The sequence below is a fragment of the Crocodylus siamensis genome, chromosome 11, assembly GCF_052110815.1.
Source record: "Crocodylus siamensis isolate JL-2025a chromosome 11, ASM5211081v1, whole genome shotgun sequence".
In the NCBI taxonomy this organism is placed as follows: domain Eukaryota; kingdom Metazoa; phylum Chordata; order Crocodylia; family Crocodylidae; genus Crocodylus; species Crocodylus siamensis.
The window spans coordinates 46318868-46331888 of NC_143405.1; the positions used below are offsets into that span (position 1 = coordinate 46318868).

General features: G+C 37.2%; 1 protein-coding gene across 8 annotated transcripts in view; it reads left to right on the forward strand.

The window, feature by feature from the left end:
• SLMAP (sarcolemma associated protein) overlaps positions 1-13021 on the forward strand; it is a 157187-nt gene that overhangs the window by 90737 nt on the left and 53429 nt on the right. For 5 of the 8 annotated variants that reach the window (XM_090021064.1, XM_090021062.1, XM_090021066.1 and 2 more), the window contains exons 9-13: positions 982-1122; positions 3164-3301; positions 5007-5175; positions 5261-5311; positions 5887-5937. In XM_090021064.1, coding sequence (XP_089877190.1) covers positions 982-1122; positions 3164-3301; positions 5007-5175; positions 5261-5311; positions 5887-5937 — 550 coding nt within the window. The remainder of the gene's footprint in view (positions 1-981; positions 1123-3163; positions 3302-5006; positions 5176-5260; positions 5312-5886; positions 5938-13021) is intronic. The other 3 variants (XM_090021067.1, XM_090021070.1, XM_090021068.1) reach the window with 1 other exon arrangement.

Consider the following 13021-nt stretch of genomic DNA (forward strand, 5'->3'; position numbering starts at 1 on the left):
TAATTGTTGATGAACATTAAGTTAAACTGGAAAATTTTTTGGTTACAGTTGTTCGTGATTACGTATTTTCTGGGACCGCTTATGATGCCAAAAACACATAAGGAAACTAAATCTAGTTTAGACAGTTGCGTTTTCAGCATTTGTCAGTCATGTAGGTAATCTAGTTTTGGTTTTTTCTTGCAGTAGTATATGCTGACATCTTATACGGTATTCTCTGTGGATGCACATTTTTAAATGTAAAATAATGCATGATAAGCATGGTATTTGAGATTTTAGAGAAGCAGAAGCATGCTGCAGATTACTAGTACCCTGAAAGTAATTTATTGATTCTTTTTTTTTTTTTTTTTTTGTAACATAGATTATAAAGAATCCTTTGAGATCATATCCTCTTTCAGGCCTCTCAGATTAGGACCTGTAAACTTTCTTAAACTGGAGTATGTGCAGTGCTAGAGGGGACCCAAAGGGAAGGAATGAGAAAACAGAAGCTAGAAAAGGGGAAAATGCAAATGAAAGAGTAGAGAGTTTACAGTTGTTGTAGTATAATGACATAGTAGTACAATAGCATTACTTCTTTATAATCCATGACGCATAGCAAATTTTAAAAAGAGATTTGAGGACCACTATGCTAACATATCAAATTGGAGGGCTGGAGAGTTAGGCACAGCACTGTTAGTGCATCAGTTGGAATACACAGATTGTTTGAATTCTTGTTATAATCAAAACTAGTTCTAGAGATTTTTCTACTCTAAATACTCAAAATCCTGTACTAGATTATACCAAGTCAAACCAATTGCTCTAAATATTTTATTGTCCTTATTGTTTTGTTACCGTAGCCAGAATTGTTTTGCAGTCCTTGACAGAATAGGTCTTGATGAAAATTTAATACGGATTTTTTTTTTGTATACATATCAGACTGTTAACCTATTTTAGGAGTTGCTGCTTTTGAGTTATCCTAACTATCTTCTATATTGCTACTTACAGAATCAAACAGAAGACAGTATACGAAAGGAACTTATAGCATTACAGGAAGACAAACACAATTATGAGACAACAGCCAAAGAGTCCCTGAGGCGGGTCCTACAGGAAAAAATTGAAGTGGTCAGAAAGCTCTCTGAAGTGGAGGTATTTGGATTTTATTTTATGACCACTTTTGTAGGACCATTTAAGTCTTTCTAAGTGCTAGTCTTTCAAGCCTGTCTGGCATCTACACTGCACCAGTGTGTGATAGTGTTTATATTCATGGATCAGGTACAGTTTGTTAGGAAGTTTTGAGGATGCATATTTTTCCTGGTAGTCAGTCTCTGGCATAGTGAGCAAGTAAGAAGAACTTGATAACTAAGCTTCCTATTTTTCAGTTGTAGTCAAGTTGGTTTAAAGACATAAGTAGGGTTACCATATGTCTGGGTTTTCCTGGACATGTCCTGTTTTCTGGCCCCCTGTGCTGTGTCTGGGCAGGTTTTTAAAATAAGAGCCAGTTTTCTGGGTTTTTTGCCTGTTCCTCTGCCCTCCTGGGCTGGCCACTTGGGGATTGGCTGTCAGCTATCATGTGCTCTCTGTGTGGGCTCCAGGGATAGTCGGAGGGAATGGGAGACAATCGGTGTGAGACGGGTGAGGGGGGATGGGGGTGGGAATGTAGAACTGGTGGTAGAAAGTAGCTGGTGAAATGCAGACAGGTTACCTGGGGTTATCAGATGGCAGGCAGGTTATAATGTGCCATAAATCTTGTTTTTCAGCGTTTTCATGTTGAAACTAGTATATTGTATGAAATATGGAGGTTAACTGGTTTTAAATAAGATTTCTAAAACATATTTGGACCTGCAAGCTTAACCATTTTAGAGTGTATCTAAAATTAAATTATTAGATGCAGTCCAACAGCTGGTTCTCATTCCATGTCTTCAAATCCATCCTCAGCCAACTGACTTATTTTCTGTTTCACCAGTGACTTCTGCTCCTTTGCTATCTGTTTCTTCCCTCTTGCCCAATTCCATTCTCTTTAAAAATTTTTTTGTTTTTTAAACTCTATTTGCTGTAATTAAGCTCACCTTCTAATCTGCTTTTCTGCTTTCCTTTTTCTTTATCTTCATATCCTAGATTAGCTTGTTACAAAGAATAGCTTGTGCTACTATAAATAGCCTCATTAGCTTTAGTAATATGAGGAAAGTTGCACATATGCATATATATTTTCAAGCATATTCCTTAGATCAGTAGATGTTTGGTAATACTCAGTTCATCATTTATGCAAAGTGCTATTCAGTTTAAAGGTGACATAATCTATGAGACTGAAGATATTAATATGCTTATCTTTTGCTGCTTTAATTTTGCAACTTTTCAGGATAAGTTTGTCAAATATTGTAGTGGCTGCTGCAACAAGTGTGCCTGCCTCTTCTTTCTTGATTCTGTAATAGTCAGAACTCTTAATATCGGGCACATTCATAGGGTATTTATTTCCTGGGTTGCTCTCTCAAAGAGAGAACATTTATTTGAACCCTGGCTTGGTTTTGTGTATATCCTCCACCTACCAAATCAGTGCCAGCCTGAGTCCTCCATCAGTGTGTAGATTATGTATTGTTAAATCATTTGTTTTCAAATAGGTGGTTTAATCACTTTGATAATGTAGTTATCCAAGAAATCTTAGCATAGATTTTGATTTAGGTTATACAATCTAGTTGCAGGTAACAAATTAACTTGTAATTGTGTGCTCTATAAAATATATTAAACACACTTTATCCCAAATGAAAGTGTGTCTGAACTCTACAGTAAATATTCACTTCCACAGAGGATTGCAAAGCTACATTATTGTTAAAGGAGATCTATGTGTGAACCAAGAAAAAGAACATCTTCCTCCCTTCTTTATTGCTAGTAATTGTACTTATTCCCAAAACTTACTTTAATACTTTTTTACACCCAGATAGTTCATGTCGTTCCACTTAACATGTGATTCCTCTTACAGAGGCTATTAATATAGGTTCTGTTTTGGCAGCATGTTACATATCCATTTGGCTTTTATAGAAAATTATAGAAAAAAGGTGATTTTAATGTTATGATTACTGTCAGAAATTAGAAACTGAGGCATTTTACAAGCATTTGAAAGAAGTCATTGTAACTGATTACTCACGTGACAAAATATTTTTGGCAATTATAGACAGTAATTCCTTCCTTACAGCGAAGTTTAAGTAACACGGAAGATGAATGTACTCACCTGAAAGAAATGAATGAGCGGACTCAGGAAGAATTGAGAGAATTGGCCAATAAGTACAATGGAGCTGTAAATGAAATTAAAGACCTCTCTGACAAGCTAAAGGTAAGGACAGACCTTTTATATAATAACTACCTGCAAAACTACAATGGAAGCAGTACATATTTAAGTACAGATGTGTCACATTTATTTAAAGTAAAGAAAACTTTGCTTAAACTAACAGATAAATGGAGAAATAGATACCTCAGTCCCCTTAACCCCTGTTTTCTTTGTTTTAGTTAAACATACCTGAAATCTTCTGAAAAGAAAATTCCTTTGAGATGATTTTAAAAAAAGGGGTTATTTTCTCCTTTTCTTATTTGCTTAAGTAACTATATGATGTAAGCCTTTCTTACAGTTATAGGAAATACAAACTAAACAGAATTAAACAGACAGACTTTGCTATTTCATGACGCAACTCTGTGCAATGGCAACTAGAATGAAATAACACATAATATGTAAGCTCGTGAGCTGGATCCTGACGTGGGGGTACGTGCAGTTTGTGGTGCTGCCCAAACCTCTTTGTGGTACCACAAATCCCACGCGTTGCACATTAAACCATGTGTGCAGTGTGGGTGGCTGGGGCAAAAATTTATTATTATTATTAAATCGCCTGTATGGTTGGGAGAGACATTGGACAAGCTTTCAGGCCCAAAAGCGTGCTTCAAGTCTGCTGTCTTTTTTGCAGTAGGTTAGGTGAGGAGAGGAAGACGGTGCTTCCATTTTTTTCTGATGTCCTCTGTTGCATATTTGGAGTTGTGTGTGTTAGCCTAAGGTTTGTAGGTGGTAAGTCATCTAGGAATAATGTTACGTTTCTTGCACGAATTGAGGAAGTAGAAGTCACTGTGTAGCCTGGATTCTTTCTCTTAATGTTGTGGATTTTCCCTATAAATAGCAGATTTCGATAACTTCCCTGTCGTAGGGGTAGAGTATTTTTTCCTGGGCCATGATGGTTACATAGGAGAGAGAAGGGTTTGTTGTAGTGATATCTTTTATTGGATAGATTATATAGGTGGGAGACCTTTTGAACAAGCGTTTGGGTACAAAACACCCTCCATGGGCAATAAAAAGTATCCTAAAAGAAATAAGTAGTGAGCACACTGAACATTCCAGTGTTAGAGTATTGGTTTCACAAATACAATTTTACTGTTGATGTTGAACGATTTGTTAAATAAGGATCAGGGTTACAGCTTTTTTTTTTTTTTTAGAATATGGAGAGAAATCTTGCAAAACTTCCTTTTTATTTTGTCTGTTACCACTATGACAGCTTTTCTTTTTAAATTAACAAGGAAGAAGCCGCACACATTTGTCACATTTGTCAGTGTCCATGTTTGACAAACCTGACTGTTCTGGCTGGTGAACCAAGAAACACTTATGGTGTTGTAGAAAGTTCTTGAACATTTGTACTAGTCCAATAAAACTGTAATGTTTGATCTTTTAAATGATAAACTTAATTAAAATTGTAAATATTGCTCTGTCAAGTTGTTTCCTCTGTTGTGTTCCAAGCAAGGTGTATCTGGATGAAAAAAGCCTGTAGGGTTTAGAGCCCTGGGATTGGGGAAAAAACAGGGATACAGAAAAAGGAGCTTCACATTGTGAAAACAGGAGGTCTCTGTGAGTTTACTACTGGAAATGAGTTTGAGAAAAGTTACACAAGTATATGAATGTTTCTAATGGTGGTGAATAAAGAAGTCGCTCCTGAATATTTATGTGAAAATGTAATTCTTTTTTTTTTTTTAATGAACAGTTGATTTTTATTTTTCTTGAGTAGGTTGCAGAAGGAAAACAAGAGGAAATCCAGCAGAAGGGCTTGGCTGAGAAAAAAGAATTGCAACATAAAATAGATGAAATGGAAGAGAGAGAACAAGAACTTCAGGCAAAAATAGAAGCTTTGCAAGCTGACAGTGACTTCACCAATGAACGGCTAACTGCTTTACAAGGTTAGTCGCTAGTCAAAAAATGTTTTGGTTATTTATTTTTTCTTTTAATCTGTGAAATATCTTTTTCTTGGAATTCTGTTTACAGTACGGTTAGAACATCTTCAAGAGAAAACTCTTAAAGAACACAACAGTTTAGGTAGGTGTAATATTAATGGTTTTTGTTTAAAGCTGGATTTCTTCACTTTACTCTATTTATTATTATTGTAATGCTATATTCCAGGTACTTCTGACCATTAGGAAAAAGAGTTTCAGATTACACAGTCAGTAGCTCTTTCTCTTTAATTGCTGAATGCATTTTAGTATCACTTGTTAACATTTAAATAAGCACAGATGTAACAATTGCCAGCAGAGGGTGCTGCTACTTTAAACTGTTTATCCAGACTAACTTCTGTTCTTCACTTTTTTCAGAGCTCAGTAGTGTTTGTACCAAAGAAAAGTGAAAAAAGAGGACCTTTATGTAATAGACAGTAGCTTTTGGGAAGTGGGGTTTTTTTGTACATTTGATCAATGAAATAGAGCATGTGATGTGGGATGCTTGTCTAAAATTTCATTAGGGGGCATTACATGCTTGTTTGGAGTTGTTACTACTTGGATACTTGAGATAAAACAGCTGGGAGAGCCAGCTAAATTCCATAATGCTGTATACTAAAAAAGAAAAAAACCAGAAAACTTTTGCTTGGTTCCAGAAATAATACCCTTTCTCAATCCTAGGCATACAAGTTGATGACTTCATACCTAAAATTAATGGGAGCACAGAAAAAGGTAGTGTATAAAAATAGACTACCTTTTTTCCTATGGTTATTGTCTGAAAGTGCACAAATTCTATTCATCATTCAAAGTTTTTTTGGTTTTGTTGTATATTTTATATTTCCTGTTGGGTTCTTTTTAATTAAAGAAAGAAATTAAGAAAGTTATAGATATAAATATAATATTTTAAATATAAAGTATAAATATCTAAACAGCATAAACTAAATCAGATTTTGGAAACTCGAGCAGGACTTTATCTACAATTCTAATAAATGATTACATAGATCTGTTGTTTTAAAAAACAAATTTAAACTTATCTTTGTCCTGCTAATGTCCCTCTGAATTATACTCAGTAAACCTTTTGAATGATCTAATTTAATTATGCTTTGGCAAGGTTTGTCTTTCTTCCTGTGTGCATGTTATTGTATATGGTAAGAATCCAAATTTAATAGAATTTTATGCTGTAGAATTGGTATTTTGAAAACACATTCTAAATTATACTAAAATAGAAAATATTTTTACACTAAAGGGAATTTAAAATAACTTATTTTGGTGTGGGCCAAAAACCCTTTAAGGTGTTCTTTTTCTCTGCTGTTTTAAGACTTATCATTTGAAATTATCGTGCTTGGTCACTAATCTTCATAAATAAACTGGCACCTGATATTTTAAATATAAGTGCTCTTTTAAAAATGATCATAAGTGCCCTTAACCAAATGATTTTTTTCTACAAAGTTGTTACTTTTTGGACCTTTTATTTTCATTGCACATTAATTATTTGTCATAATATCTAGTATCCAGTAGGGCTGTGCAAAGCTTTGGTCGCTGATTCAGTTTGGCAGAAATTCAGCCCAATTCAGCGGCCGAATCTCCAAATCTGAATCGAATCAGGAGACCCTTTAATATCTCTGAATCAAATTGGAATCCTCCGAAACGATTCGGAGAGGTTTGGAAAGATTCAATGATTCGGCTATAGACACAGCTTTAAACATTTTTTTCCTACATACCTCAAGGTACCAGGCAGATTGTGAGTGCTGGGGTGGATGGAGCATCCCACAGGAGCTTGGCAGCGGACCTGCAAGTGGACCACGTGCACTTCTGGTCCGCTTCTGAGCCCACCAGGGAGCATGCGGGGGACCCCACCACCCAGCTTGGCGACTGGTGCCTCCTGGGTCCGGGGGGAGAACCTGGGGTCCCCCAACGACTGATTGCACAGCCAGGGAGGGATGCAGGGGTGGGGGGAGCCCCCCATGCACTCAGTGGCAGACCTGGAACCACTTCAGGGTTCACCGCCAAGCATGTGGGGGCCTCCCTGCACTCCTGTGGGACACTCCATCTGCCCCAGCATCACAGTGTTCATGAGCCATGTCTGGTATCTCGAGGTATGTAGAAATATCATCTAAATCTGTGTCTATGGCCGAATCGCTGATTCTCCAAATCGGCATCAAATCTTCAGATTTGGATTTGGGCCAATTGGGACAGTGATCCAAATCAGCAAATTGAATCACTTGCCCCAATTTGGGCCGGATCAAATATGGCCTGTTTTGCGCACCCCTAATATGCAGGCTTTTTTCATCTTCCAAGCATACATTCTCCATTTCTCATGCTTAATGTTGCCCCCTGCCAGGCAAGTACTATTCCAGTCTTCTGAATTTCTCCAAATTGTTTCTACATTCTACAACTACACTTTCTCAATTTATGCTCAATTTTTTTTCACTAAAAGATTTCTTGCTGCCTTTTACTCTAATTGGGCAGCAGAAGGAACTTCTGCTGATGTTTCATGGTTCTGACTAACTTGTGAAGAAAATAAATAGTTAACCTTAATACTGTTGGATGACTTTGTCGGCCCTCGTATTTCTTTGCTATAGAAAGAAGAGGTTGATTAGCTGTAAAATTCCCTAAGTTGAGTACTGGTCATGTCTGCTAACCTCCATGGCATTCCAAGCATTTAACAGTGATTCATATTAACATTGGGAAGAAAGAGGTCTAATATCTACTGCATACAGTGTTTCTCTGAGCTACTCACCTAAACAGTAGATTGAATGTATATTTACTTAGCATAGTGATAACTTTAATAAACCTTTAAGAATTTTTTCAAACTACGTTTGTTTTCAGTTTCCAAAATGATAGATTTGTATTTTTTATGAGAAGATGTGTTCATATTTTTTGTACTGAAATGCCATGTTCTTTCTCCTAAAATTGTGCCACTAGACATTGTGAAATTTTATGTAGAAACATTTTGGTGCACTATGAATCTTCCTTTTAATCTTACATTTTCTTGATAATAGGAAAATATCAGGGGGCAGGAACCTTTCACCCCCTCCTCCTCCTCAATAAATAATAGTGTTTGCGGAAAACTGAAATATTTATTCAAAAAAGGATACTGGACTCCTTGTTTAAAAAGAAAATAAAGCATATAGGTATCAGAATATCCATTGTATTGAAATCCAGTGTTTCACAAATTTAACTTTAGTTTCAGGAATTATCCCTAATTAGTAATATCTCTAAGTACTGTACCCATAGCAATTCTTGTGATATTGAAAGTTATATTTACATTAGAAAAAAAGAAATTTTTTTCCCTATTGTTGTAATAGCAGTATTGCCATCTCTGACTGTTCAAAGCTTAAGCAGCAGGCTCCCAAATATAATGGTAAATTAAGCTTAAAAAAACCCAAGTTCTCCCTCTCCCTTTCCCTCTCCTTCTCTCTGCCACTCGCTAGACTAACAAGCTAGCAACTGGCCTGTTTGTTCTCCCACTAAGGTTATTATATTGTCATCTTCTCTTATTATTCACTGTGTTTGCATATTTCCCACTCTCTTCAACAGGTTTCCTTCCCTTCCCATTTTCCCTGTCTTATACCATGTTCTCCTGTGCCCCTGTTCTTTCTGATGCCCCCTGAATTTCGTTGACTACTTTGTGGTTTTGCATCCTGTGTCTTAATACAGTGGTGCTCAACCTTTTGGCTGTGAGCCAAATTAATGGCCCAGGGCCAGTCCACAGGCTGGATGGAGCCCTGGATAACAAGATCAGGCCCTGGGGCCTGGCATCACTCTTTATCTGTCCCACATGCTGTAATAGCCCTGAATGCCTCATGCTGCCTTTGCCTGGTTCTTGCATGTTGGAATTGGGGCCCAGCATTGGCCCCGCTCAGCCCTATGGGTCTGGAAATTAGGCAGCAGGGGAGCTGTGGCACTGATCCCCCGCTGCCAGATTTGCAGACCTGTGGGGAACTCTGTGGGCCAAATGACACGGCTCTGCAGGCTGGATCTGGCCTGTAGGCCAGGGATTGAGCATCCTTGTCCTAATGCATTCCCTTTTTTGCATTCATTACAATATAATTTCTTGCACTTCTACATTCTCTCATGCTTTGTCTGTGTTGTGACTAAGGGTCTGGTCAAATGACATACCTCTACCAGTGTGCTATATGCCCATATGGATTACAGGGGGTTGAGAGCAGGTAGAAAAGCAGTGACTCAGAGGCATCTGTTCATAGCAGGTTCTATTACAGCACCTTGTTACTACGTGACAAGCAGTTAATTGTCTGAGTGAACAAATTAATATCCACTTAAATTTCATAGTTTCATAGTTGGTAGGGTCAGAAGGGACCTGAGCAGATCATCTAGTCCGACCCCCTACCATGGGCAGGAAAGAATGCTGGGGTCAAACGACCCTGGCTAGGTGATTCTCTAGCCTCCTTTTGAAGACCCCCCGGGTAGGAGCGAGCAGCACTTCCCTTGGAAGTTGGTCCCAGATCCTAGCTGCCTTGACTGGGAAGTAGTGCCTCCTGATATCTAATTGCAGGGGAGCATTTCACTGTAGGCAAACAGGCTATATTATCTGCACCCCTGTCATCTAGTGGTCAAGTGCTAAAATAGCACCTACCCTAGAATAAAAATTGGCCGTCTGTGCACTCATGCTCCTGGTGTAATTTACTCCAGTGTCTAAAGCTGATATAAATTATGCTGGTGTTAGTGTTGCATGGCCAGGCTCTGTACACAGCCAGTTTCACTGTTTCATCAAATGCTGCAGTATTGTACATTAGGGATGTCGAACTCGGTGTTGCCAGGTCTTGAATATGAAATTATTGTATTGGAAGCTCAAATTATTGTATTGGGGGGAGGGGGGGAAGTATGCAAATAAGTAGTCTTTTTTTAAGTAACATCAGGTTGCCTTATACTGTTGTTCTATTTATTTAAGAGCATCGGTAGCATTTAAAATAGAGCTCTTAGTATTATTACATAATGAGATTTAGTTATGTGATTGTTATGCAGTTACTTTATATTGCTCACTGTACATCCTCAATGAGTGAAGTGAGAAGTGGGTCATCAAAGTTGAAGCATTTCCTTATTCTGAGGCAAGCAATTATGAGAGAGTGCTGACGGCAAACCTGAAAGTTGGTTAAGGCTCCTTGAGTGACTTGGGTTTTTCATATGCTGCATCAATTAACTGCATCAAATAATCGTACGTTTTGATCACTTGTGTTATTTATCGTACATCGTAGAAAGGTTGAAATGATTGTACAAATATGATTATTATCATACATCTTGCAATGCTGGTCAAACTTGCCTTGTTCCCTGGGCCAGATCCAGACCACAGGACCACCCTTGTGGCAGGAAGGCAAGCTATCCTGGGGCAGGCAGCCACTTGGTGTGGTGAGTGTAGCTCAAAGCAGCAGTGGGCCAAGTTACTGCAGGATGAGTGAGGGATGTATCTGCCCAAGGGCTTCAAATTTTGTTGCAGGGCATACCTACCATTAGCCATGCTCCAGACTTTCTGGCCTCAGCATAGCTCGCTGGATGAGATGGAGTGGCTCCTCCTCTGGCTGTATGTTTGACATACAGTTTAGAAGTAAGTTATATAAGTTGGGACAAAAGAAGGTAAAATATTTTAGGCGCAACATATTTTTTTTAAAGTTCCAGAGTCTTGTTATTTGTAAAATCCTAAGTTAAGTCCCTGAAGGTTTACTTAACTTGGTGCAGCTGATTACTTTTAACTACTGCAAGGAATGTAACATCTGTGGCATTTTTACATATGAGGATTTCCTTGGTCACAGTGCAGAAGAAGGAATAGTGTAAGCTCAGAAACCAGGAACTTCTCATCTCTGTCACAAAGTGCTTTATTTTAGTAAAGTGAGTAATCACTAATACTCTCACATTATAGTTTGGGAAATGAAGGTACAGTCAAGTTAAGTGACTTGCTAGAGTCAGAAGTAAATCAGTTGTATAGCTGAGAACAGAATTTGAGACTAGTTAATTTATGTAATTTAATTAAATTAATTTAACTAGTTAAGTATCTTTTCAGTGGACCATGTTTGTTCAGCCTTTGATACTGACTTCATATATCAACTTGGATAAAACTGCTTCATCTTTTCTGCCAGTTAATCCATCAGTGAAATTGTGGTGATCTTATCAAAAGTTATATAAAAACATGCAATAACACCTCCTTCTTTGAAGATAAACACTAAGTATTGTCTTCAAGAGCCAACATACTTGTCCTTGCAGGTCAGGAATTTTTGAGTCAACTCTTAAGATTGTAGAGTCGTTTACAAGTAGGATAATGTTCACAATGTAGGTTAGCTTCCATTCAGTATGCTCTTTTTACATTGGATCAACTTGTTAGTTGAAAAGTCTTGTTTATTTTAAAAGTTGAAGCTATATTATCATTATTATTATTGCTTGTACTATAAAAGTGCTAAGAAACTCCCAGGAGGTACAGTATGTAAAGCTTAAGAATAAAGTACAGTAAAAAGATTTCTTAAACCCTGTGGCTCTTGGCACACGCACTTGTTGCATGTTATTTTCAAAAATTACGCAACAAATCTTAACAAGCTAGACATTAAATCAGTTTTTTATTCCCGGACAAAAATGGCAAGTCGGCCACACACAAAAAGTTCCTCATTAAACAGCACCTTTTGTGGTGCGGAAGTATCGATAATTTTAACATGTGACCGGTTGGCATGTTATGATTTGTTGCATGATATTCTTACATAACACTCACCAAATGCAGTGTGTGCTAGGGGGCTTAGCATTGGGGTTTGGTACTATTTTATTTTTCAGCTCTAATTTTTAAGCTAATCGAAAGGAAAAGGATGGACCATCAGTTTGTGGGGCTGAATACTTAAGTAAACTGTAATCCTTGAGACCTTCCCATATTGTATAATTTTATTCCTTCTAAATTTATTTGTAATTTAAAACTTATTGGTGAGCACTTGGTTGAATATTTTTGGTATGATTAGAGGTAATGATGTGGATGCCATTTGCCACCAGTTAAACTATTCTAATGATGCAGAATGTTTTTTTGGTCAAATGAATTGTTGCTACTGAATTTGTCAAAGATTTTTCAAAAACAGTAGCTTTGCTTTAGGTAAAGTACTTTTCCATTCATTCAGCAACTTCAATTAGAGTTTACTAGTATTCAAAGGTAGCTGCACATGAAAAATAATCTCAATTAAAATATACTTTCTCAATATTTTCACCAGCTAGGTCTAAAGGACAATCAATATGCCTCTGTCTCCAAAAAGATTTCTTGATTATTTAAAAAGAATAGGTCATGTCTGTTTGCATATTAAACTGACTCAGCTTCTTGAAATTTTTTTGCAACAGAATAAGAAATATTATTAGTATACAATTTGGTGTGCATCAATTCTAGGATAAGATAATGCAAACTTAAGTGTTTCTGTCTTTACTAGAGCACTTTCTTTCAAAGAGTGGAGGGGACTGCACTTTTATTCATCAGTTCATAGAATGCCAGAGTGAGTACAGAGCATTCATCACATTCACTTTAAAATGGAAATAAAATATGCAACTAAAATGAGGATATATTTGTCAGTAGCAAAATGTGTTGTAGTGTAAAATTGAAGCACTTTGTAATCAAGCAGAGCTCTTTTGGGATGGGAATACCTTTTTGTTCATGTAAAGTTATGACTGTCTGTGCTTAAAAGTTAACTTACCATTGCTTTCTATCAACTAGAGAAAATTGGCCCCGTGCAGTTTAAGGCTGACCTAATTTTTTAACCTTGATGGAAAATAAGGGAACCTTCAAACCTCAATATTTTTGCCAATTAAAACAAATATTGCAGGCTGCAGCAGAGAGATAGAAATG